Source organism: Pseudophryne corroboree, chromosome 8, assembly GCF_028390025.1.
Source record: "Pseudophryne corroboree isolate aPseCor3 chromosome 8, aPseCor3.hap2, whole genome shotgun sequence".
In the NCBI taxonomy this organism is placed as follows: domain Eukaryota; kingdom Metazoa; phylum Chordata; class Amphibia; order Anura; family Myobatrachidae; genus Pseudophryne; species Pseudophryne corroboree.
In genome coordinates this window covers 337,700,139-337,725,505 of record NC_086451.1, presented here as the reverse complement: position 1 = coordinate 337,725,505, position 25,367 = coordinate 337,700,139, and the positions used below count along the sequence as shown (strand labels likewise).

Sequence of the window (25,367 nt, the reverse complement as noted above, 5' to 3'; positions counted from 1 at the left end):
CCTGGCAAAGTGATTGTATATGTGTATATATATATATATATATATATATATATTATAGGTAAGGTACACCTATATATATATATATATATATATATATAATACGATTTGGACTGCGTAAATATTCTGAAGATTAGAATTCATTTGTCTTGCTCAGAAAACAAATATACATGGGAATAACTATACACATTTATAAAAATGTGCCAATTTGAGGGGTTGACGTTGTCCTTACATATGTTTTCCTTTTGATAAAATCAGCATTAAATGATTATCCAAATATATATTAATAAAGTATCTTTACTCTGTAAATATTAAATGTAATACCGTCACGATGATTCATTTAGTCTTCATATAGAACACAGGGACGAATACAGAAAATGAAATTAAATCTGTCAAGCTATTTGTTTAATGATTTGTTATGAGAGTGGATTTTCAAAGCAATATAATAAACAGCAATAATAGATATATAATAAAACTAATGCTATAAAATAAAATGACCTGTATATACAGGAGATAGGTGATTAAATGCATATGTTATTCAAGTATCATGCTTAAGCATTCTATGCCTTAATGTACAATTATTCTGCAAAAGCTTTGATGTTGTCCTTGTGTATGATGTCCGTTTAGCTCTTAGCACCAACAGATATTATTTTTTCATAAAAAAATAAAAAATGTAACAATGTCTTATTAGATATTTAATTCAACATGGGCGCCATGAAAGGTATACTGTATATTCTTAGAGTTGTGGCAAAAGGTTAAACAGCACAGCATACATTTTATATTCAAACAATTGTTTATTTTCACAGTAAAGACTTTCACACATCTGGATAGATTTACTTCCAAAAAAAAAAAAAGTGAAGGCACACGGCAGCTTATAGTGAGGTGTCACAAAACACCACTATCTTCAGCTACAGTATAGGTCTTTTCTCCCCCTTTAAACTTAAAAGTAAACTGTACTGTAGTATTATAAAGTGTTAAAGAAGAGGGGTAAAGATAAACACACACCCTGAGAAGGACTACTGCTGAGGCCTCTGAAACTGTAAAGGTCATTTATCCATGGTGGCTACAAGTCGGCAACTTCACAGACACTGCCCTATGTATTCTCACTTGATGGTCTAATTAAATTATGTCCTTTTTGTCACTGAAACAAGACAACATATGCCTGAGCTAATGAATTATCTTATTGGAACAATGTCCAGCGTGTACACAGCCACATAAACAGGTAACAAAAATCAGCAATTTGCTTTGGAACAGGCCAATAAACCACTGAAAGGGGGTATGTTTGAAAAACTTTGCTGACACCTATGAAAGAATAAGAGAATCACCATAAACCTTTGCAGCCTTCTATAGGAGCTTCTGTGACTATGAGGGCATTTGAAATGTACTGCATTCACCAAAGGAACATCAAAGCCTAGTACTGCATTGGGATAAGCTTTGCATCCATCAAATAACCAGCCTAAGTTCCCAGGCATACCAGCTACAAATGCAGGCACTCGTGCAGCCCAAAACACAAGCCAGATCACTGATCTCCCCACAACTTTGCCTTATTCTTCTGGACCTGCTGTACCACTGTCAGGTCCAACAAACATACAGTAAACTAGGTTTAAGCTCCACATTTTAAGATGCAATGATTTAAGAAAAGAGGGACTCACCTTTCAACTTTTAGTGTGTTCTTGTTGGACGTGTAGCATGAATTTTGATTGGTTTTGATGGGACATGGCATTACTAGGGAAGCTGATTTTTATAGGGGTGGAGTTTTTTTTTTTGCAAAACTCTAAAATAAAGAATGTGAACTCTTTCCTGGGGCTGATTGGGGGGAAGGATGTGAAAAGACTGCAGTTATAAAGCACTGCTTGAAGCAGTCTCTCAATGCGTCTCTGAACTTGATCAGATTTTATGTTTCCTGCAGAGAGACAGCGACAATCCTGTGAAAGTGGCTCAATAGACAGACTTTTGGGCTCAGCAAATCTCAGGATATTACAATTACGGCCATCTTTCTCTCTCTCTTTTATTCCCAATCTTACTCCCTATAGTTCTTTGCAAATGCTTTCCTATACAGAAAAGAACGGAATTTATAGAGCTGTCTAAAGCTTATAATCATTGCTAGACAAATGCAGTATTTTTTTTAAACCCCTTTCTCTGTGTCTTAGTGCAGCCTATATGATGAAGGTATTGTGTGATCATATGCATTTTCTTCATAAAACTGCCCTGTGAAGTTTTAAAATCCTAACTCAGAAAACAAACACAACAGGGATTCTCCCTTACAGTCTGGCTTTCTCTCTCTCTCTCTCCCTCTTCTTTTGTTTTCATCCAGGCAATTTAACTGTTTATTCCTCTTTGTCCTTTAGTAAGAATTGAGTGAAACTGTGAAATTCAAAATTTCTGAAAAGTCATAGCCAATTGAAAATGTAAGACTAAAATAATACAAAAATATACAAGTTGATCTATATGTGTGTATGTGTGTGTGTGTGTGTGTGTGTGTGTATGCGTGTGATTTTACTGAGTCTATAGAACTGTGTAGCAAGGTTTGCAATCAATATAATTAAGGTTTCAATTAAGTAATATATGACCCAATAAGTGTAATAAAATAAAAAAGCAGATGGCAGATCTCCACACAGCGACTGATGGGAAATTTTAATGCCAATATTATTTCCTTATAGATAAGACTGTGTTTATTAAAGAGACAACAAAATGTCGACGCAAGCCAAAATGCAAAGTGCCTCTGAACAGAAAGCTACTGTACAAGAGATATAAAACCTAGACAATAAATGCAGAGACAAAGGCTGAAATGTGTTTCCCTTCACTTGTGCTGCTTAAAATCACTGTAGTCTCTTAGTGGATGGTTTCAGTGTCTTAAACAGGATCACTGGACGATAACGGTTTAAAGAATGATCACAGGTTTATGATGTTTAGAAATGTGGTTATAAGCATGCTTGAATTAGGGATCTTTCAGACAAATATTTGGGCTCTATTTAATCTATTAACACATGCAGTGCTGGAAGAGACAGCCACATATGTCTTTTGCTATATATCTCAGTCATTTGCAGCACCTAAAGGGTTAATCTTACCTGCAAATACTAAACCTGTGTAGACCAATCAGGGTACAGATATTAGTGAAGCTGCCATATTCAATGCTAAACTCTGTCAATCAAGAGTTCAGAGGCAAATGGGTGCCTGGGGCTGGGCTCGTATGACACTCCCACAGCTGAGTTTCTATTGGTGCAATTCAGACTGCCTCCTGAGTTGGTTTATGTGTGAGGAGTGAGTGATTGACTTTATCAGTCCAAGGACATTACTCTGTTGGAGAGGGTGAACAGTTTCCCGGATTTCCACAAGCAAAAGGAATAAAAGCAAACTTATTTTTATCATTGCTTCTGCATGAACTGTATCCTGTGCTGACCAATCAATAGGTCTGACTGCTCAGGTTCATTCATGACGATGCTGCTGGATGGAGGACCTCAGTTTCCCACCCTGGGAGTTGGTGGGTTTGGGACAACTCGCCATCATGAAATGTCCAACCGAGATGCTGGCATGGGGCTTAATCCGTTTGCTGAACCTTCACATGCTGCAGCGTTTAAGCTGAGTCCAGCCAGTCATGATCTCTCATCAAGCCAGAGCTCAGCTTTTACCCCACAGGCATCCGGATATGCCAATGCGCTTGGGCACCATGCTGGGCAGGTACCATCTTATGGCGGCGCTGCCTTTAACTCCACAAGAGATTTTCTTTTCCGAAATCGGAATTCTGGACTTGGAGATGCCTCCTCTCCAGGTGGTCAGCATGGACTTTTTGCTAGCCATGGCCCCCCTGGAATCGCTGAACCCCCAGGACACCTGATCTTCCCAGGGCTTCATGAACAAAGCTCCAGTCACACTTCGCCCAACGGACATGTGGTCAATGGGCAAATGCATTTAGGTCTCAGAGGCGATATTTTTGGACGTCCAGATCCTTACAGAGCTGTGCCCAGCCCCAGGACTGATCATTATGCTGCAGCCCAGTTCCACAACTACAATCACATGAATATGAGTATGAATGTGGCTGCTCACCATGGCCCAGGGGCATTTTTTAGATATATGAGGCAACCTATCAAACAAGAATTATCATGCAAGTGGCTAGAGGAATCACCGATGAACCGCCCGCAGAAATCCTGCGACAGGACATTTAGCAGCATGCATGAGCTGGTTACACATATGACAATGGAACATGTTGGGGGACCAGAACAAACTAATCATATTTGTTACTGGGAGGAATGTCCCAGAGGAGGTAAATCTTTTAAAGCAAAATACAAACTGGTTAATCATATAAGGGTGCATACAGGAGAAAAACCATTTCCCTGTCCATTCCCTGGATGTGGGAAAATCTTTGCACGCTCAGAAAATCTAAAAATCCACAAAAGAACTCATACAGGTAAGACATTAATATGGACTAATAAATATGTGAATTAAGTTGCAAATATATCTCATCATAGTGGGCCCGTATATGTACAAGTTACTATGACTTCTTAGTTTTCATATTTTTTAAACTGATGTTATCTCATTTTATTATATTGTAGTTTAAAGTCATATCAGGATGATAGCTGATTTGTCTAAGACATTATTATTTACTGTTTTGTTGTTGTCTTGTCTCTGGCTTGCAGTGAACAAATAAGAATCTGTTGAGTGATGATTCACTTCCAAGCAGTTTAGTTCCTTGCATAATCTTAAATAAACTATAGAAATGCTAATTAAATCTCATTTTCACTCACTTCCGTTCTTTTTCTTACTCTTGATTGGCACATCTCCTAATTAAAGCAGTGATACTTTTGTCAAAGTATTTTTATTTGGAATCCTGTGTTTAATTAAACCCCATTGCAAGCAAAGTGAGTTAAGAAAAGACAGGGTAACAACCAATCTCGTCCCTTTTATAACACCTCTTAAAAAAAAAGCCTTGATATTTTACACTGATATGCTCTGCTAATATTGTGCTTTGATAAAGTACTTTGGGTATAGTGCTGTTAACACTTCTGGCCAAAGCCATTGTTATTTAAAAGCCACAATAATCAAATTTCATTTAGCTGTAGGACAACAATTATAAGACTGTTTGACCTAGTTTACAGGATTTGTTTAGGTGTTACTTTGTATTTTATTAAGTGTCAAATTGGCTGGTTAAATAGTTGAACATGATACTGTATGCAGGTAACGTATGGAAATATTTAGGAAGGAAATCTTTCAGTCTGGGCCAACAATGTGAATTTCATTAAGTAAAATCAGTGTGGCGAAACTGTAAAATCTATCCCAGCAATGACTGGTATATAAATAAATAAATGTATATATATATATAATGTGTTCTGCAGTTCCAGCCATATAACATTCTATATCCTCTTGCATCAGGTGAGAAGCCGTTTAAGTGTGAGTTTGAAGGATGCGATCGACGGTTTGCAAACAGTAGTGACAGAAAGAAGCATATGCACGTGCATACATCAGACAAACCATACATCTGCAAAGTGTGTGATAAGTCCTACACGCACCCTAGCTCTCTAAGGAAACACATGAAGGTAATATTCATTATTTGTTTTTTATTATTCTGCAGGAATTATTTTGTAAAATGTGCATTGTTTTTGCATTTGAAGACGTATTATACAACAATGTGAATGTTTTTGCATCATGTGTTGTATACCATCGTTACTTGTTGCAGGCATGTTTTGTCTAGATCCCATGTAAACATTGTATGCTTTTAATGGTAAGAACACTTCTAGAAAGTTTGTTCATTGTGCAAAAACAGTAAGCATCATGACGTTCTTAGGAATAATAACATTTATTGTCTAATTTGGCATGTAAACAACTCTGAAGCATTGCTAAACGAAATTCCTACTTCAGCTACTACTATGCATACATTTACTTGATGGTTTTGCGCTCAGCAAAAATATTTTGACAGGTATAAAGAAGTAAGGAGTGTAATACATTTTTTTTTTATTTTTTTTTAGGTACATGAATCTCAAGGGTCTGATTCATCCCCAGCTGCCAGCTCAGGTTATGAATCTGCTACCCCCCCAGCAATGGTTTCTGCCAGTAGTGAAGAATCTTCTAAAACTACTTCAGCAGTAATTCAGACTAACAACAACACTCACAACCCAGGATTACTTCCACCCAATTTTAACGAGTGGTACGTCTAATAAAAATAATGTAGAAAGGCACAATCACGCTCAATTAAGGACCAAATGAAACAAAGTGACCAAGATGGTTGTTCTACCAAGGTGGAAATGGAGTTTATTATACAAACAACAGTATAGGGCTTTGTTTTGTTACTCTGGATTTTATTTTTCCTTTTTAAAGAAGGCTGTGGACTTTTTGTGTCCCTTTCTCAGGATCAGAAAACATATTTTGGCATTTTCTCATTCGTTATCCTTTCTTTTTCAATTATTATCATTTTAACAATACTACCTTTTTGTTTTTTTTGCAAAACAAATATAGAAGGTTCTTAAATGATGTATTTAACATATAAAATGTCCCTCCACCTCTATGGTGAACTTTAAAATCTCATGTTCTTAAACCGTGCCAAAGTCTTGTTATGTCTTGAACTTTCTCAAAGCATTACACTTGTGAATGTATTCCTTGTCCTATAGGGTCAAAAGCTGTTGTTCGGTAAATTTTCAGGATGGGAGTGTGTGTTAATTCACAGATTGTGACCGTTTAGTATACAGTTGCCTTTTGTAAGAACTTTTGTAAATATACCCATGATGCCATATTTATCGTTTGTAATTTAATTATTGATACAAGTGCCGGGAACTGAACAATATTTATGAAAAAAAAGTTTTCTAACAAAACTCTGTATAGCTTTTGGTTATAACTGCTTTAGCATTAAAATTTATTGTTTTGAAAGAATTCAAATTTTAAATTGTCTAACAAATGAGTTATTTTACTTTAAATGGTGCAGAAGCTTGTTTGAAAAAAATATACATTATTCAACGATTTTTAAAAAAAATGTTGTAATAGTCTATTGCTGCTGTTAAGGCAACACAGATAAATATCAAAGACATTTCAAACTAGTTGATATTTATTTTAAGCAGTAACTATCATAAATTTACCTTTCAACATCTTTCAGGCAAACAAATAGTTCACAATTAAATTGGATACCATGACATCTCTAGCTAATGCTTCAAAGAAAAATAGGTGCATACTGCTGTTCTCCAGTAAAAATCAGACACTTTGATAAGTTAAACTTTATCGTGTTCACACTATAACTCCTACAGGAAAGTGAATAATGAGAGGTTTAGATTCTTGTGGCCATAAATCTAAATAAATGATCATTACATATGATGTATATCGCACATCTTAAATATTTCAGCATTGATATTTTGTATTAAAAACAGAATTATTATCAAAATGATATCCAAAATACTTTGTCGAGCAGCTCCAGACAAAATACCAACATTTAAATTATTACTTCACCAATTACATATTTGCTGACTATAAACAGTAAACACCTTTAAATAATGAAAAAATGGCCAAAAACAACCTACATATGTCTTATAGCCAACCATATCCATTATGTTATCATCGCAAAAAAGATTTATAAACATTATTTTCAAAAGGTGCTTATAAGGCGTTATATATTTATTTGTTTACGATCTTTTTTATTAGTGAGCCAGCCAGATTCTGTATTTTTGTTGTGGTATTCTACGGTTATCTGTAAGCCTCCCAATATATTATAGAAAACATACATATATAATAACCTTTGTTTAGTAAAGAAATGTAATAATAGTTGAGGCTATATTGTTGCTATCATACTGAGGCAGCCATTCCTTGGCTCCACCCCCTTTAATCTACTCTATCAGAAACTGGAGATCATACATAAACAACAATATGGATGTGTACTTTTTTTCCTGATAAAACATAGCTAAACAGAAATGCAGTAAATGGATGATTTTTTTAAAGAAATTGTATAATAAGTAAGATAATGCTGTAATAGGCATGAAGTAGATAAAATGATGCCTGTAATGTTCACTAGTAAATAGACATGAGTCATTGGAGAACGTAAAGATAATCAAATATAGCACCTTTAATTAACTGGCCTTTCTGACACATAAGAAACAGGATACTATCACTGAATATATATATATATAGCTAAACTACTCAATTGGTAAAATCACAAGTTACAAATTACAGATTCACAAGTGTAAATATAATAGAATTATTTTCAGTGAGGAACTGAGATTTGTTGACTTGCAAAATAATGATATCAGTAATGAGTCATGATACAGAATAACACAAAAGAACGCATTGCATTAGGGTTCTTGTAGTACCAAGTGCATTTGTTACTCAAGGATGAATGTTACTATACATACAGTTATAGAGTGTATTTCTATTAGCAGAAAGACCTTGCTTTCAATTTCTTTAAAATCAAAAACATTCCTAAGTTTAGCATCAGTATATACACATTTGAACAGGTTTAGGAACTTACTACATAAAACCACATCTACAAAAACATTTAGGTACTAAGTGTAAAGGTACAAGAATTGAAAAAAAAAAACATTTCTCGATTTATATTCTTACAACAAATAAAAAGTGCGATAAAATAGAACAAAATGTGTCTTTCACATTTTTCTTTTCAATCGCCAATTTTTCACAGATTGTTGCAAAATCTTAATGATTAGCTCATTAACATATTAAGACTGTAGTTGTTCCAAAGAACAGCAGGGTTCTAACTGTGAAAAGATTGAAATGGCTGCATACCTTTGATGTGTTTGGGAAGTATAGAGGTTCTTGTTGTTACCTTCAGAAGGATTCGTTGTCAGGTTTCATGAGCTTATGCCCTGAAAACTATGTACTAAGAAGAAAATAATGTATATGGTGACTTAAAAATTCATTCACTTAAGCCATGATGTTAGATGGATGGTCTGAGCAATGAAAGAATTGCTTATGTTTACAATGCAAAATATTCAATCAAACGTTTTTGGGTTTTTTTTCAGAACAAAATACTGTTCAGGAAAAGTGCATTAGCTTTTGTATGATTTTGCTTTGAAATCTTTATTTAGATCTAAATTTTAATCTGTAAAATGTAAACTATGTGCAGGTAGAAGAGGGCTAGCAATGAGCATCCAAAAAGCAGTAATTTACATGTAAATGTACAGATACTGGGCTGAAAAGCGCTTGCCAAAAACACATCTGAACAACAATGTATATTTGTGAAACAGGAATATGTATATATATATATATATATATATATATATATATATATACACACACATGCGTGTACATATATATATATATATTCATTTGTGTACATGTTTTATATATATACACAAACACACACACATATATATATATGTGTGTGTGTGTGTGTGTGTGTGTGTGTGTGTGTGTGTGTGTGTCATAGTAGGATGCTTGGATATACACACAGTTGAAAATATCTGCTTGAACATGCTGTCATTCAAAAGCTTCACTCACGCCCTGTTGCTGCGTGTAGTGAAGATTCATAGGAGAGCTGGGTCTCTCTCCTCCTAGCTTCTGAATATGCTTAATTTGTGCAGAATCCTTTCATCTGCAGAGCACCGGAAGGGAAACACGATTGGCTCTTTTTTGCTTTAAAGATTTTGGTACTGTTTCCAAAGTTGCTTATGATTTCCTTTTTTCTTTGAAATATACGACTCCTACTAAGCTGATTTCTCCCCCCTTTTGCAAAATGACATATACAACTGCTAAGCAGTTCTATATTCTAAATAGAAAAAGCTCTATCATCCCGCAGATGTTTATAGCCATTGGAGAATATGTTCTTTCAACAATCCTGTAACTATTTTTAGTATCTGAATTAGCTATGTTTAATATTTATGTAGACATTAATAAACATTAACAATGGATATTTTTATTCATTTCAAATAACATTCATTATACCACCTTAAAGATCTGTGTATATAACTGCTGCTGACAACATTAGTTACCATACAATATTTTGTCATTTTTTCCATGGGCACACTATTGATATTATAACTTTAATCACTGTAAAAAAAAAAATCAGTGAATGCATTCATTTCTAGGAGAAGCAAAACTATTCATCTATATCCTTTTGTATTTTTCTTGTAAAATATTTTGATACAGTTAAAGTACATTTTGTTTCCTAATTGTGAATTCATAAAGATAAGTCTCTAATTCCTTAACATAAAGGTTCTAGGTTCAGTGGTCCTTTCAAAATAGTAGCAATATTTGAACAATTTTTTTTTCTAAATAGTGGTGGCAAAAATAAATTACATTGCGCAATACCCAAACATATGGTACTTTACTTTAATATTGATTATTTTCATTATGAATGCCATGAAGTCATAAACGCAAATTCAACACTTATTTTGCAATATATTTTTAAAGCTTGGTTCATGTTGGCATACCACTTACTGTGAGGATTAATTGCTAGTCCAAAGAGGGGTCTAGTAGGACCTGGCTACCTTCTGCTAAAACTCCTATCACAGACCACAAATACGATACAGATTTTTTTTAAACAGTAGCCATAATTAATGATACTTTTAAGAATTATGGAAAGCATGCCCTAAAATCTAACCAACACTAAAATTATACTTGGTTACATTATATTTAATTTGTTTTATATCTCATTAATATTTAAATTATATATATATATATATATATATATAGAACCAGCACATCCAAATTGATTCTTCAATGCAAAAAATACCTTTGTCAAGTGTTCAGCAGCAATAGACATAAAGTGCAAGTGCAATACCCAGCCATGGACGGAAATATAATGCAGGTACTCATCATACAGTAGCTTCATGGCAGAGTATGGTCACATCCTAAGCAAGTGTCAGTCCTATATATATTCTTTATTTCTTTATTAATAATGTAAATTATTTTTAGGTTATAGACAAGATGTTTGTAAATCACCAACAGAATAGTTTGATGACATTATTATCCATAGCACTGTAATATACATTTTAAGATGCTGGTGTTTTTTTGTGCTGTATTCATGTACTGTATACAGCAGCATAGTCAATGACAGCTACGTAAAGCTACTAGCATATAGCATTGTGGAACTATGTTTGAGTCAATTGTAAGTAATGGACAAGTGATAAGACTTAACAGAAAACATTGTAAGATCCAATTTAAAATGTGTTTTGTACAAATAGCCATAGTAAATCTGGACTATAACACTATGCCCAGTTTTATGGTGAATATCGAAAGCAAGTACATTCAGCACACTACACCCATGGCTTACCTGCTTATGTTATGAACCTGAAACTGGTTGCATATCTCAGTTTTTGGCTATTTAGGTGGTTATATCTGTATCCAGAAAAGTTTAGTGAAGAACAGCAAGGATTATCCATTTGGCTGAATAATGTGTAATGAAAGGAAATTTAGTAAGATTGTTTATATAGACTTATGGGCCCTACACATATGGCGATGTGCCGCCGAGGTGCCCGACGGCCGATACAGCCGACGGGCGACCCGGCGGGGGGGGCAGTGACGGGGGGAGTGAAGTTTCTTCACTCCCCCTGTCACCCGGCTCCATAGACGTGCAGGCAAATATGGACGAGATCGTCCATATTGGCCTGCATGCACAGCCGACGGGGGACCAGCGATGAACGAGCGCGGGGCCGCGCATCGTTCATCGCTGGAGCCTCCACACTGAAAGATATGAACGAGTTCTCGTTCATTTATGAACGAGATCGTTCATATCTTTCAAAAAAATCGGCATGTGTGTAGGGCCTATTAGTGTATATGCATGATTGCATTTTGCTTTTGTCCATAAATGTAAACACATTGCCCGTTTACTTTATATAAATGCATCTCATTTCTTCATTCAGGGACTTGGAGAATACATTTAAAAATAAGAAAATATCAATGGCTTAATAGAACTGTTAAAGATAATGACAATACGGGTAAAGCTACTATCCTATTTCATTGCTATTTTAAAAATGATATGCTTGATGAGGCCTATATAGATGTTTAAATTATAGGTATAAAATTCTTAAATATCCAAATATTAACTTGAGGCAAAACATCTTTTGTAAATCAATATCTTCAGAAGGACAGCATCCAATCATGGGCCGCAGGTTCATATTAAATATAAATATATATATATATATATATATATATATATATATTTTTATAAAACCAAAGGTCACATTCAGTGTATTTCATTCCGGCAAAATACTTTTTTAAATAAAATAATGAAATTCAGTAACGAGACTTTAGATGTATCTAAAGCATGTACATATTTTGGCCATCTTCCCGTCTACACATGTTTTCTTGTTTTAAGCTTGTCCTTAAAAGGGAAGCAAAGCTGGGTTTATTATGTAATATTCCATACATATTAAGTTGAGTATAGCTTTGCAATTATATTACAGCAAAAATTAAAAAAATCAATTAGATTTTGATTTGTGCAACCAGGTCTCAACACTCTCTTCCTCACTCATATTTGCAGATTGACAGAACAATCTCATTGAAGTAACAGATTGGATACTCAGAAAGTGACCCTGGGAAGATAGGTGTCTCATTTAACTTTTTGTTTTACTGAATTTGCACACCATGCAGTGGCTGAGCTGAATGACCGCAGTGTCATACTCAGGGCTAAAAGAAGCTCTTGACTCCATTCTTCAAGCTTCGTTTGGCTGTGTGTCTTCAAGACTAGCTGAGTAGGAGGGACAGAGGCCCACTCATTTAGCTCAGCAGGGAAAGAAGAGTTTCATTCAGTAGAAAAAAATAAGTATGATTTGCTTTTAGTTCCCCTTCAAGCAACCTGATGTAAGGCAACTGTAAGGGGAAAGGCTATTCTGAGATAAGTTTCTCTCCCTGTTTTATTACATTGGAATTAATGTGTTCAGATTCACTGTGCCTCTACAAGAGCCTAGTACAACAGTGAGGCCTCACTTCATATCTCTTGCTACATACAGCTAATTGCTGCAGCCCAGCTCAGACTGGATATAGGCAACACTCAAGAATTAAATAACAATACAGGTAAATCTTTTTCGTAATATAATACAAAGTGATTACATATCCAAACAGGGAGGTACAGTAGGTTCCATTAAAACCACAGACTATGCAAAATAGTTTGTATCCAGAACCAGTCTCACCATTATCTCACGTTCAATCTGCCTCACAATGCTTTGTAGCTGAACTTACCATGTCATTTATTATTGCAGGTATCCAAAACGAATTAACGGTATTTATAAAAACAAAAATCCTATCAGTTATATAATTTCATTCAATATTTGCAATAGGAAATAGAGTTGAAAGGTTTATAGCAGAGAATTTTGTGATATGTGTGATGGGTAATGTTAGAGGGTTTGCCAAAATAAATAACAATTTGACCTGGTTACAGATATGTTTAAACATGTATGATAATAATTTTTCTTTAAAGTTGCAAAATCACGTACTAACAGATTTCACAAAGGTACTCCTCCCACTAGCTGTAGCCATGGGGGCTTGTCCGTACAACCTTTGTTTTCTAGGTTCCTCCATTTCTCTGGACAGAATCTGGAGCAGTACAAAAAGGCAATTTACAAGCCCAAGTTAAAAAAATTGTGGCTTGTGATTGGTCTTCCCATGCAACCACCTGCCCCTCCTCCAACATTTAAAGTTGGTTAGCTAAAATAATTTGCCAGTTTTGTGTCACAGATTCGGCAGGGCCACAGGACAAAAATATACATGTAACATGTGGTACTGCAGCAATGGAGAGGAGCAAGTTAATACAAATCTTTCAGCCTAGCATTAGTTCATCTTTTAAAACACCACATGCAATTTCAATTTTCTGTTATTCTTTACAAATAAACTTGAGAATTTTCCAAAATACTTGATATAAATCAACTTGCTTTTTATATTTAATTTCTGGATTGCTCTTTTTTAAATTAGGTTAAAAATACAGCTCTGCCAAGTTGAAGCTGTTGCAGACTCCAGCTGACTACAAATTTCTATTAGACGATTGGTTACCAAGTTTGGTGCACTTGCTCAACAAAAAAAAATAAAAAGCAGTCTGATTTAGTATTAGAAAAACTTTTTCAATACCGTTCCACAGATTTAAAAGGCAGAGTGTCGTTTTGGTTGCAATAGATAAACAACAAATCTTAAATATATTAAAACAACAATAATAGTGATAACTGCAGTTAATTGAGCTTTAGATTGTGATTGTTCTATTACACAAAGCAAGAATATCAGTTTAGTATACCCTGCAGGCACATTAACTTTCATTGAGTTCTTGCTAATGATGTGACTATGGCATGACTAATCTACCTAAGAATTTATCAATGGATTTTTTTCAGTATCAAACATTAGAAGAAACATTTGTGCCATGTATCCAATAATAAAAAACGTTGTACTATTTTTGTATTGCATTCATACAAAAATACTGTTGGGCTCATTTATCAATGAGTGATTAATTTCATTGTGAGTGATAAATTGCGCCAACCAATCAGCTCCTAACTGCCATGTTACAGACTGTGTTTGAAAAATGACAGTTATGAGCTGATTGGCTGGTGCAATGTATCACTCACAGTGAAATTTATCACTTATTGACAAATAAGCCCATGTATTTGGTAATATTGTTTGTAATAATAATAAGTAAATTTAGTGACTCGGTGACGGAGAAAGAGTTGAAAATACAACCAATCCGCACTTGCAACTGGATGTGTAATTGGGCTGTGATGGGGTGTTCTCATATGGCAAAACTTGAGTGAGGGCATGTTGACGCATCTGCTGGGTAAAAGCATACATTTAAATACAATTGTTTACAAATATATCATTTGCACCATGTACTGTATATAGTAGGCTGATCAGAGCCGGCCCTAACTAATATGATGCCCTAGGTAAGATTTCTGCTGGTGTCCCCTAGCACTGCTGCTAGTTCTGCCTCTGACCTTATGTCCTTTTCCCTGCACCATCACCCCTCACCCATACCAGTCCTCATTTTGGTGTTACTACCCCCTATATTTTAAATATGAGCAGTGTGCACATTCGACACTCAAAAAGGAGTGTGTTCTTGCTGAGAAAGGGCTTGGCCACACTAAAGTACCCCCCAAGTCAAATTACGGCACACATTATTGCAACTTTATTCACATTATATCATGTGATAGTGTCCTTGCTTCACATTACATCACACAGTAGTACCACTTTACCTTATAAACGTTACTCCTCACAATTGTTCTCCTTATTCACATTAAATCACACTGAATTGCTCCTTATTCACATTACACCACACCATATTGCTCTTTATTCACATTAGACCACACTGTAGTACCCTTTCTACTGTATATGTTATGCCACACAGTAGAGCACCTTATACACATAATGCCACACATGAGTAATGCCTTTATACACATAATACCACACAGTAATTCCCCTTACACATATAACACACATTATTAATGTCCTTATAAACATAATGTACCTTACATATTAAGCAGCACATTATTAATTCCCTTATACACATAATGATACACATAGTGCCCATCACACATATGCAGAACACTACTGCACAACCAACCCTCCCATACACAGCACTCACCTGGCCGTTGACACTGTGTCCTCTGCCTTTGCTTGGATACAGATGTGTCCACATACATCTTGCCTCAATATGCCATGAAGCAGGAGTTGCCTGGCATTAGTCAGCTAGCACCTCTGCTAACGTTGGGTACCCTTTTTGATGAAAATGCATCTTATTTGCATTACTATGCGGCTAATATGAGAAGCAGCTTCTGCTGATTAAAATGATATGCGGCATGCCTATATACTGTGTATTACTGTGGCTGTATCTGCATAGAAATGCTTTGTTACAGTTATTTCCAGGGATACACTTCGTATGCAGATACAGCCGCAGTCACACACAGAATACAGGCATGCCATATATAATTTTAATCAGCAGAAGCTGCTTGTGCCACTAGGCATACCAAATGCCCTAGGCAGTTGCCTAGTTTGCCTATGCCTAGGGCCGGCCCTGAGGCTGGTGCATGTCTGCACTGATGACAAGTAGAAAGAAAGCCAAAAATACAAATCAGGGGTGGGCGCACTGCAAAGATGCATATGAGGGAGAATACACATTTATTTATATGTATGCAAAGCTGGAGCATCTACAGCCAATTTGCATTCAGCATAAGGCCAACTGAGTATAAGATCTTATACATTATAATTATAAAGCTATAGCAAAGTTTTCCCTAGCTGGTTAACCAAAACATTCAGTCCAAACAAACATAAATTTTGTACTTTGGTCAAACCAATGACAGCTGGTATAAATTATTAAAATAACTAGCAAGTCGAATCAGGTTATTATCAAATTAGTGGATTTTTTTAATACTGGTTTTCTTCAGCTCATTTCTTTATTTCTCTTTTAAACAGCATTAGCTTATATTCGTGCTGGTCATGGAGGAGTCAGGGAGAATCTGGAGGCTCCAAATCACACCATTAGATCTGGGGTCACCTTGAGCAGATTTACAGTAGGCACAGAGGGGGTTATTCAGATTCCATAGCTATTGCTACGGGATGCGCAAAATACTGATTATTGTACTTTAAGTATGAGCAGGACCGATTCAGCGTATGCGCATACAGGTCATCCGATGAAGGTAGCAGGATGGCAGCAGACTGTCAGAAACTGATGAAGGTTCGCTAGGAGCGCCGAGATGGATGTTGACTATATGCAGATGCTTTCCAAAGATTGAAAGGGTTGTTTCACACTGACCACCTTGACATGCTTGTTAAGTATTAACATGGCTATCCGTCTTGTCTCAGGTTTTTGACATACATGCACATTATGTGATTTTTTTCTGCTAAATTATTAACCTTTATTTGCAACTATAAATTATGGAAGTGCGGGTTATTTTTGTAAAATTATATATATATATATATATATATATATAAAAAGTATGGGGGAATAGGGGTTAAGGCGACCAATGGTGTTCAAAAAAATATATGTGTGATAAAGAAAAATAAATGAATTGTTTTCTATAGTATAATAATTGGAGAGGGACTGTAAAATTTAGATTAAAAAGTTTTTACAACAAATTTATTTTCGTGAGACATAAAGTTTAAAAAATATTTTTGCACATGCATAAAAAAATTAAAGGAAAAGAGGAAAAAAAATATATATGTGAAAAAAAGAAAAAATAGTATTATAAAAATACACCAATATATAGTAATGAACAATTTTAAGAAGCTAAGAACTAAAAAATAATTATGATATAAGAAGTTAGCTTATCTTCATATGAGGAGACATATAGAAGTACCCAATGCATTTCGTCAGTCTGACTTCATCAAGGGGTCTATATATATATACAGATGGGTCCACCGTTATCTTGGTTAGTTTGCTGCACCTATACAGATGGGTCCACAGTTATCTTGGCTAGTTTGCTGCACCTAGGCACAACATGGTTTATTAACATAAACCCTTCATCTATTGTTCTCAGCTGCAATACAATACAGAGAACAATACAGCAGGGGATTAAGTAATTACAGCAGGGGATTAAGACCGATTTCCCAGTCTCAGTTAGTCCTATTAAAGGTCAAGATAAACATGGACACATCTGTATATATATATACACACTTACACACATACCTCCCAACTGTCCTGATTCCAGTGGGACTGTCCCGCTGTGTCCCACTGGCGGGGGAAAGGTTGGGGGAGCCTTTAATCTCCTGATGCTCTGCGAAGCTGCGGGTGATCTTTGAATAGATGCCGTGTGCAGGTAGGTGTGCCGGGGGCAGGCCAGCTACTTGGAGAGCACTGGGCATGCCCCCAAAATGCCAAAAATAGGTCCGTACTGTGAGGCCATTCCCATGGCCCACTCACCTGAGGCCTCGCCTCTCCCACTTGAAGCATCGCCCCCTTTCTGGGTTTTTGATCTCAAGGAACTAAAAGTTGAGAGGTATGCATATATAACAATCAGCAATGCCAATTTACAGTAGATACCAAGCAATAGTCTGTGCAAATAATAACAAAGTAATTTGTGACAAATTCAGTTTTGAGTGGCTGATCCAGCTCCTATGAATGTCAGTTTCCAGTAAGCAGATAACTTTCTCTCTGCTCCCACATGCTACTCAGGTGGGTTTTAATTAATCACATGTTGGCAGAAGCCCACTGCTAAGACACAAAATTGCAAGTTTATAATTTTTTAAAGAAAATTAAACAAAATCACACTCACATTCAGATGACTATAACATTTAGGTTATGAGCAATATTGACTGCTACCCACCCAATCATCTTGTCATATAACAGCACCATGTGTACACATGCAAAACGCGTAGCATAATTGGTGCTGATATCTGGCTGGCTGATATCTGTTGTATGTAGTGTTTTGAGCAGCTAAAACTGCTCATATGCGGATGTACTAATCACCCACATGTAAGTGTGATTCCATATACATTTTTCTGAAAATCATTTATATACTTAGAAGCAATTCTGGGTTTTATAACAGTGTGTACCTGCCAACTTGAAGTAAAGATGTGTCTTTATGTCAGTAGAGGGAGCACTGTAATATTCAAAGCTTTAAAGGTTACATATTAAAGGTATTAGCTTACATTTTTTTTTCATTTACAAAATTAATTTTATGGAAAACACCCTCTCTATAAGCAATCAAAAGAATTAAAGACCATTATGCTAACCCCAATTTTTTACAGTCTAGTCAATTTCTTACAGACGAGGGAGTTTGTGGGCATGACTGCTGGATAGGGCATGGCTATGCCTCCTCACTGTATACATTACTATAGAGCATGCAACGTGTGTATCAGAGGCCATGATCACAACATTGTAGGTGGGTGTGCTTAACAATGGCAAATTTCCCATTAAGCATGTGAGGCACATGCCTAGGGGCGGCACTTGTTTGGAGGCAGCACTTCGATGCTTGTGTTGGTACTGTCAGCCCAATAACTGCAGATAATATTTCCGCTGTACTGTACCATATGCCATCTTGATGGAGTGTAAATGGGTAGGACATGCACATACTGCCCCTGTAAGCTGTCCTTCTTAGTGAATATGTATAATAATGTTTTATTATTCTATTAAATTGGCTATCATCAAATAAATAATCAATAAAAATAATAAAAGTAGGCAGACAGGGGGTGGCCGTTACTGTTGTGCCTTGGGGTACCCTCAATCCTAAATCCGCCCCTGGTGGTTACGCCTCTCCTACAGAGGAAACTTCCCTTGTAATCTGTACTCACCTCCCTGCAGCCTACAAAGCAATGATAATCACTGCTCCTCTCAGTTACCAAGTAACATGTGTCTGCCACTCAGTGAAGAAAAATTAAGTATTGTTCTGATTATTATATTTGTACAACATATGTTTATTTGAAATACATCAATGGTTCTCAACTCTAGTGCTCAAGTACCCACAACAGGTCATGTTTTCATGATTTCTGTCTAATGGAAACATGTGGAATAATTTCAGAAAAAATACACACCTGTGTATGATTAAATAAATTATGAACTGTTGGGGGCACTTGAGGACTGGAGCTGAGAACCATTAAAAAAAAAAAATATTGATCTGCATGTCATTATAGGGAATGCATCCTTTTGAATGGGATGCAGTTAATTTTCCGATCAACGGGATGCTGGCGATCAAAATACTAACACCGGAATTCGACAGCAGGGGAAATGCCGGCGGTCGGAATCCCAACCGTAGCTCGGTATTCCCACTCGGGTGGTGGAATATAATAGTGTGGTGAGCTAAGGGGGAATATAATAGTGTGGTGAGCTAAGCTCGCTACTGGGCCTGAAGTGTGGTGAGCGCAGCGAGCTTGCTTGATGGGATTCGGGCGTCAGTCTCCTGACCGCCAGGATCCCGACCATCATGATTTCATACCAGATCCTTTTGAACAACCAGGGGGAATTCATTTTTTTTTGGTGTACATAAGTAATGAATGCCAGTATTCAATTATTTTGCCATTGAGCCAAGTGCTGCAGGTGCATATTCTTTCTGCTTGCCACCTCATATAATGGGAACCACAAATCTATGAAAAGTCAAGTTTTTGGTGCCCACACTTCTATTTCTGAAGTGCGCCCAATACTTTGCACGAGGTTTAGCTGCTTTATGCATCTGAACCCAGTGCATTTGAGCATGACAAATGTGATAAGTAATGGGCTCCCGCTGCTCTCGCAGAACAATTGAATATCGCTGGATGGGCACTGATTACTTAGATGCACCCAAAAACAATTGAATTCCCCTCCAGAACTCTTTCTAAACTGATGCATCCCTTGTAGCTAATATTGATTACACCTTCTGTGGGATTTATTATTGCTGAACTAAGAGGTCTACATTAGGTAAGGTCACTCAGCCTTTGGGCCAAATGGATGGATTTGTCCAATTTAGCTGCCTCTTTTTCTGTCCTCTATGTAAACTAATCGTGTTGACTATCTTTATGCATACTAGAGGGGTCGATCAGTGAAGTTACAGACACACCAGCATCGGTAGTAGGCATCTGCAGTAAAGACCAGGAACAATTGAATGGCTGATTTTGATTTAGTTGTTCTGATGTATCACACTCATTTTGAGCCCTCATACGTAATGTGTAATGTAAACCTTAAAATGATGACTGCATATAACAATGGGGGTCATTCCGAGTTGATCGCATGCTGCCGATTTGCGCTGAGATCAAGTCTCTTCTGCACATGCGTATGCACCGCAATGTGCACATGCGTCGTAAGGGTACAATGCGGATCGTTGCTTAGCTATGGATTTAACGAAGAATCCATTTGCACAGCCGATCGCAAGGAGAATGACAGAAAGAGGGCGTTTATGGGTGGCAACTGACCGTTTTCTGGGAGTGGTAGGGAAAACGCAGACATGTCCGGGCGTTTGGAGGGCGGGTGTCTGACGTCAATCCCAGCACCAAAAAGACTGAAGTGATCGCAAGGGCTGAGTAAGTTCAGACCTACTCTGAAATTGCACAAATTTTTTTGCAGAGCTTGGCTGCACAGGTGTTCGCACACTTGCAAAGCGAAAATACACTCCCCCTTGGGCGGCGACTATGCGTTTGTACGGCTGCTTAAAACAGCTAGCATGTGATCAACTCGGAATGACCCCCAATATTTAGTAATTATCTAGGAAATAATATTTACTAAAATATGTATTATAATACACACCCTTTAAATGCAAATAATATATAGTCCAAAAAAAGGCTTCTAGCTTCAGCACATGTGTATTAGAAAAGCACATACTAGTCTGTAAAAGTTTGGTCTTACTAAACCATTGAACCATGATTGAACCATAGAATTAAACCGGGTGGTCTTCTGTTTGCCGGCGGTCGGGCTCCCGGCGCTCAGTATACCGGCGCCGGGAGCCCGACAGCCGGCATACCGACAATTATTTTCCCTCGTGGGGGTCCACGACCCCCATAGAGGGAGAATAAAATAGTGTGGCGCGCGTAGCGCGCCACCGTGCCCGTAGCGTGGCGAGCGCAGCGAGCCCGCAAGGGGCTCATTTGCGCTCGCCAAGCTGTCGGTAAGCCGGCGGTCGGGCTCCCGGCGCCGGGATGCTGGTCGCCGGGAGCCCGACCGCCGGCCACCCGTAGTGAACCCAATTAAACCATATTTAGACTTTCATTCCTACCACAGATTTGTAAAAAAAACAACAACCCGAACAACAATGACATCATATACTACACGTAACAAATTGTGCCTTTTATGTTTTTAAAAAACAATTTGATCTTGATTTTGAGAACAGTTTTGTGGTGTCATGAATGTGCGGTTTTACTTTTGTAAGTAAATAAAAACTATTATTAAATGTCTGCTTTTCATTATATAGGTTTATTATTTGCATGCACTCATAGCTTCAAAACAGCATTTTGGTATATAAAAAGGCACATTTAACTAAAAGTAAAATGTATTCAGGCTTTTGATGTTTTTTCTTTTTCAAATTAGCTTTTAATTTGATTATTTTTTGTGGGTTCGATTTTTTGTCAAGAAATATTAGACAAACATTTGTCAATGTTCGGCATTCTATTTAATTCTAAACAACATCTCCTATGGTCCTCAGCCAGCCGTTCAGGTAAATATTGTAAACATTGGAATTCTAGGGGTCACATTTATAGGTAATAGACTTGCTGTTTAGTTTTGCAGAGGGCAGCTAGTAAATTCCAGTAGCAAGAGGAAATGCATGCTGAGCAAAATGTTTTCTCTGTATAGCAGAGTGGTAGAAGTGTCCAGAGAATCACCAGAGGATAAGAGCCAAAAGGGCAGTTGTCCACAGCCAAATGATTTGAGTCAAAAGAAAGGTGGTCCACAGCCAAAAGGGTCAAGAGCCAGAAGTGTTCTTGTTTAAATCATATCTATACAGATGAAATGGAAAACTATGAAGTGGTTGTAAACAGATTCTGCTGCTCATTGAAAAGAAGCTGCACTGCTGCAATCCAATTGTCATGATTCCTTCCAAGCATTGGATGCATCAGATGGGATAAAAGACTCTATGGTGGGAATTCAATTAGCCCCTCAAAAAATCTGTCTGAGAAAAAAGGTGGAGGATTTCGCAGTATTTTTCACAGTTTTTTAGAATGCAACTCAATTACTCAGTTGGCAGCATGGACGGTGTAATGGTTAGCATTATTGCCTCACAGCACTGAGGTCATGGGTTCGATTCCCACCATGGCCCTAACTGTGTGGAGTTTGTATATTCTCCCCTTGCTTGCGTGGGTTTCCTCCGGGTGCCCCGGTTTCCTCCCACAATCCAAAAATATACAGGTAGGTTAATTGGCTCACAACTAAATTAACCCTAATGTGAATGTGTGTGCGTGTATATGTGGTAGGGAATATAGACTGTAAGCTCCACTGGGGAAGGGACTGATGAGAATGGCCAAATATTCTCTGTAAAGCGCTGCGGAATATGTGTGCGCTATATAAATAACTGGTAATAAATAAATTACCCCATATTTTGCAGTTGAAAATGTTTTACTTTTCGGGCAAAAACACATAGGATCCGTGTAAGCTCACTGACCTATGTGTTTTTGTGATTATGGCCGCAAAAAATAAGCTGATATTTGGGATTTTTTTTGCTTGCCTCAGTCAGGTGGAAAAAAAATCCCCAATGCGTGCCAGTTTTTAGGGCTAATTGGATAGCCCCTGGGGGATGAATTAGTCACGGTAAGTTACTGTGGCTCTGTGGTAAATTATTATGGCTGACTGAATTCCCCCCTATGTCACAGCAGAAAAGTGATAACACCATTTTGGCACTTCAATCTGTGGTTAAGGCCTTTAGAGGAGCTTTCCTTTGACAAAGTGAACATGCTCCATGAAACGCGTCAGTAGTTGCATACTCACCTCTAACAGGATTGACTATTAGTGCTTGTTCCAGATCTTACACTCCAGTGTGCTAGACCTCTCTTAATTGTGGGGATTATAACATTATTACACCAATTAAGCTGACGACAGCTTATCACTGGAGGACTATTTTTCATACATGTCAGTATGTATGTATGTATGTATGTATGTATGTATGTGTGTGTGTGTGTAATGTATGTGTGGCACATACATATATTTGTGTGTGTGTATATATATATATATATATATACAACTTCTGCCGGCAGTCATAGGTATATGGCAACTTTCTCTGTTGCCCGTAGTAACTTAGGTAGGTATCCACAAGAAACGGCATTCAGAGACAACTTAATGCAAAAAACACATGTAATCTGTCACCCCGACGTTTCGGAAAGTAATTCCCCATCGTCAGGACCATGGGGCATTGAGCACCGAAACGTTGATGTTACGAATTACATGTGTTTTTTGCATTAAGTTGTCTCCGAGTTCTGTTTCCTGTGGATATATATATATATATATATATATATATATATATATACATATATACACTGCTCAAAAAAATAAAGGGAACACTTAAACAACACAATGTAACTCCAAGTCAATCACACTTCTGTGAAATCAAACTGTCCACTTAGGAAGCAACACTGATTGACAATCAATTTCACATGCTGTTGTGCAAATGGAATAGACAACAGGTGGAAATTATAGGCAATTAGCAAGACACATCCAATAAAGGAGTTGTTCTGCAGGTGGTGACCACAGACCACTTCTCAGCTCCTATGCTTTCTGGCTGATGTTTTGGTCACTTTTGAAAGCTGGCGGTGCTTTAACTCTAGTGGTAGGAACCCACACAAGTTGCTCAGGTAGTGCAGCTCATCCAGGATGGCACATCAATGCGAGCTGTGGCAAGAAGGTTTGCTGTGTCTGTCAGCGTAGTGTCCAGAGCATGGAGGCACTACCAGGAGACAGGCCAGTACATCAGGAGACGTGGAGGAGGCCGTAGGAGGGCAACAACCCAGCAGCAGGACCGCTACCTCCGCCTTTGTGCACGGAGGAACAGGAGAAGCACTGCCAGAGTCCTGCAAAATGACCTCCAGCAAGCCACAAATGTGCATGTGTCTACTCAAATGATCAGAAACAGACTCCATGAGGGTGGTATGAGGGCCCGACGTCCACAGATGGGGGTTGTGCTGACAGCCCAACACCGTGCAGGACGTTTGGCATTTGCCAGAGAACACCAAGATTGGCAAATTCGCCACTGGCGCCCTGTGCACTTCACAGATGAAAGCAGGTTCTCACTGAGCACATGTGACAGACGTGACAGAGTCTGCAGACGCCAAGGAGAACGTTCTGCTGCCTGCAACATTCTCCAGCATGACCGGTTTGGCAGTGGGTCAGTAATGGTGTGGGGTGGCATTTCTTTGGGGGGGCCGCACAGCCCTCCATGTGCTCGCCAGAGGTAGCCTGACTGCCATTAGGTACTGAGATGAGATCCTCAGACCCCTTGTGAGACCATATGCTGGTGTGGTTGGCCCTGGGTTCCTCCTAATGCAAGACAATGCTAGACCTCATGTGGCTGGAGTGTGTCAGCAGTTCCTGCAAGACGAAGGCATTGATGCTATGGACTGGCCCGCCCGTTCCCCAGACCTGAATCCAATTGAGCACATCTGGGACATCATGTCTCGCTCCATCCACCACAGACTGTCCAGGAGTTGGCGGATGCTTTAGTCCAGGTCTGGGAGGAGATCCCTCAGGAGACCATCCGCCACCTCATCAGGAGCATGCCCAGGCGTTGTATGGAGGTCATACAGGCACGTGGAGGCCACACACACTACTGAGCCTCATTTTGACTTGTTTTAAGGACATTACATCAAAGTTGGATCAGCCTGTAGTGTGTTTTTCCACTTTAATTTTGAGTGTGACTCCAAATCCAGACCTCCATGGGTTAATAAATTTGATTTCCATTGATAATTTTTGTGTGATTTTGTTGTCAGCACATTCAACTATGTAAAGAACAAAGTATTTAATAAGAATATTTCATTCATTCAGATCTACGATGTGTTATTTTAGTGTTCCCTTTATTTTTTTGAGCAGTATATATATATATATATATATGACTGGGAGCTGTGACAGTACCATGCAGCACCTGGCTACTTCA

The 25,367-nt window shown here is 37.7% G+C and overlaps 1 protein-coding gene across 1 annotated transcript; it reads left to right on the top strand.

Annotated features, from left to right (window-relative positions):
• Nucleotides 1-3,146: 3,146 nt before the first annotated feature.
• ZIC3 (Zic family member 3) lies at nt 3,147-6,855 on the top strand. The gene is made up of 3 exons (XM_063937427.1): nt 3,147-4,402; nt 5,365-5,528; nt 5,958-6,855. Exons 1-3 carry the CDS (start codon nt 3,430-3,432, stop codon nt 6,144-6,146), a joined length of 1,326 nt encoding a protein of 441 aa, XP_063793497.1. The 5' UTR covers nt 3,147-3,429; the 3' UTR covers nt 6,147-6,855.
• The last annotated feature ends 18,512 nt before the right edge of the window (nt 6,856-25,367 follow it).

Bases quoted from the DNA above. Each gene is read 5' to 3' on its own strand.
- ZIC3 (XM_063937427.1), top strand. From the start codon at position 3,430: ATGACGATGCTGCTGGATGGAGGACCTCAGTTTCCCACCCTGGGAGTT. The intron at 4,403-5,364 runs GTAAGACATTAA...CTCTTGCATCAG, and splicing joins CCACAAAAGAACTCATACAG to GTGAGAAGCCGTTTAAGTGT. The intron at 5,529-5,957 runs GTAATATTCATT...ATTTTTTTTTAG, and splicing joins CTCTAAGGAAACACATGAAG to GTACATGAATCTCAAGGGTC.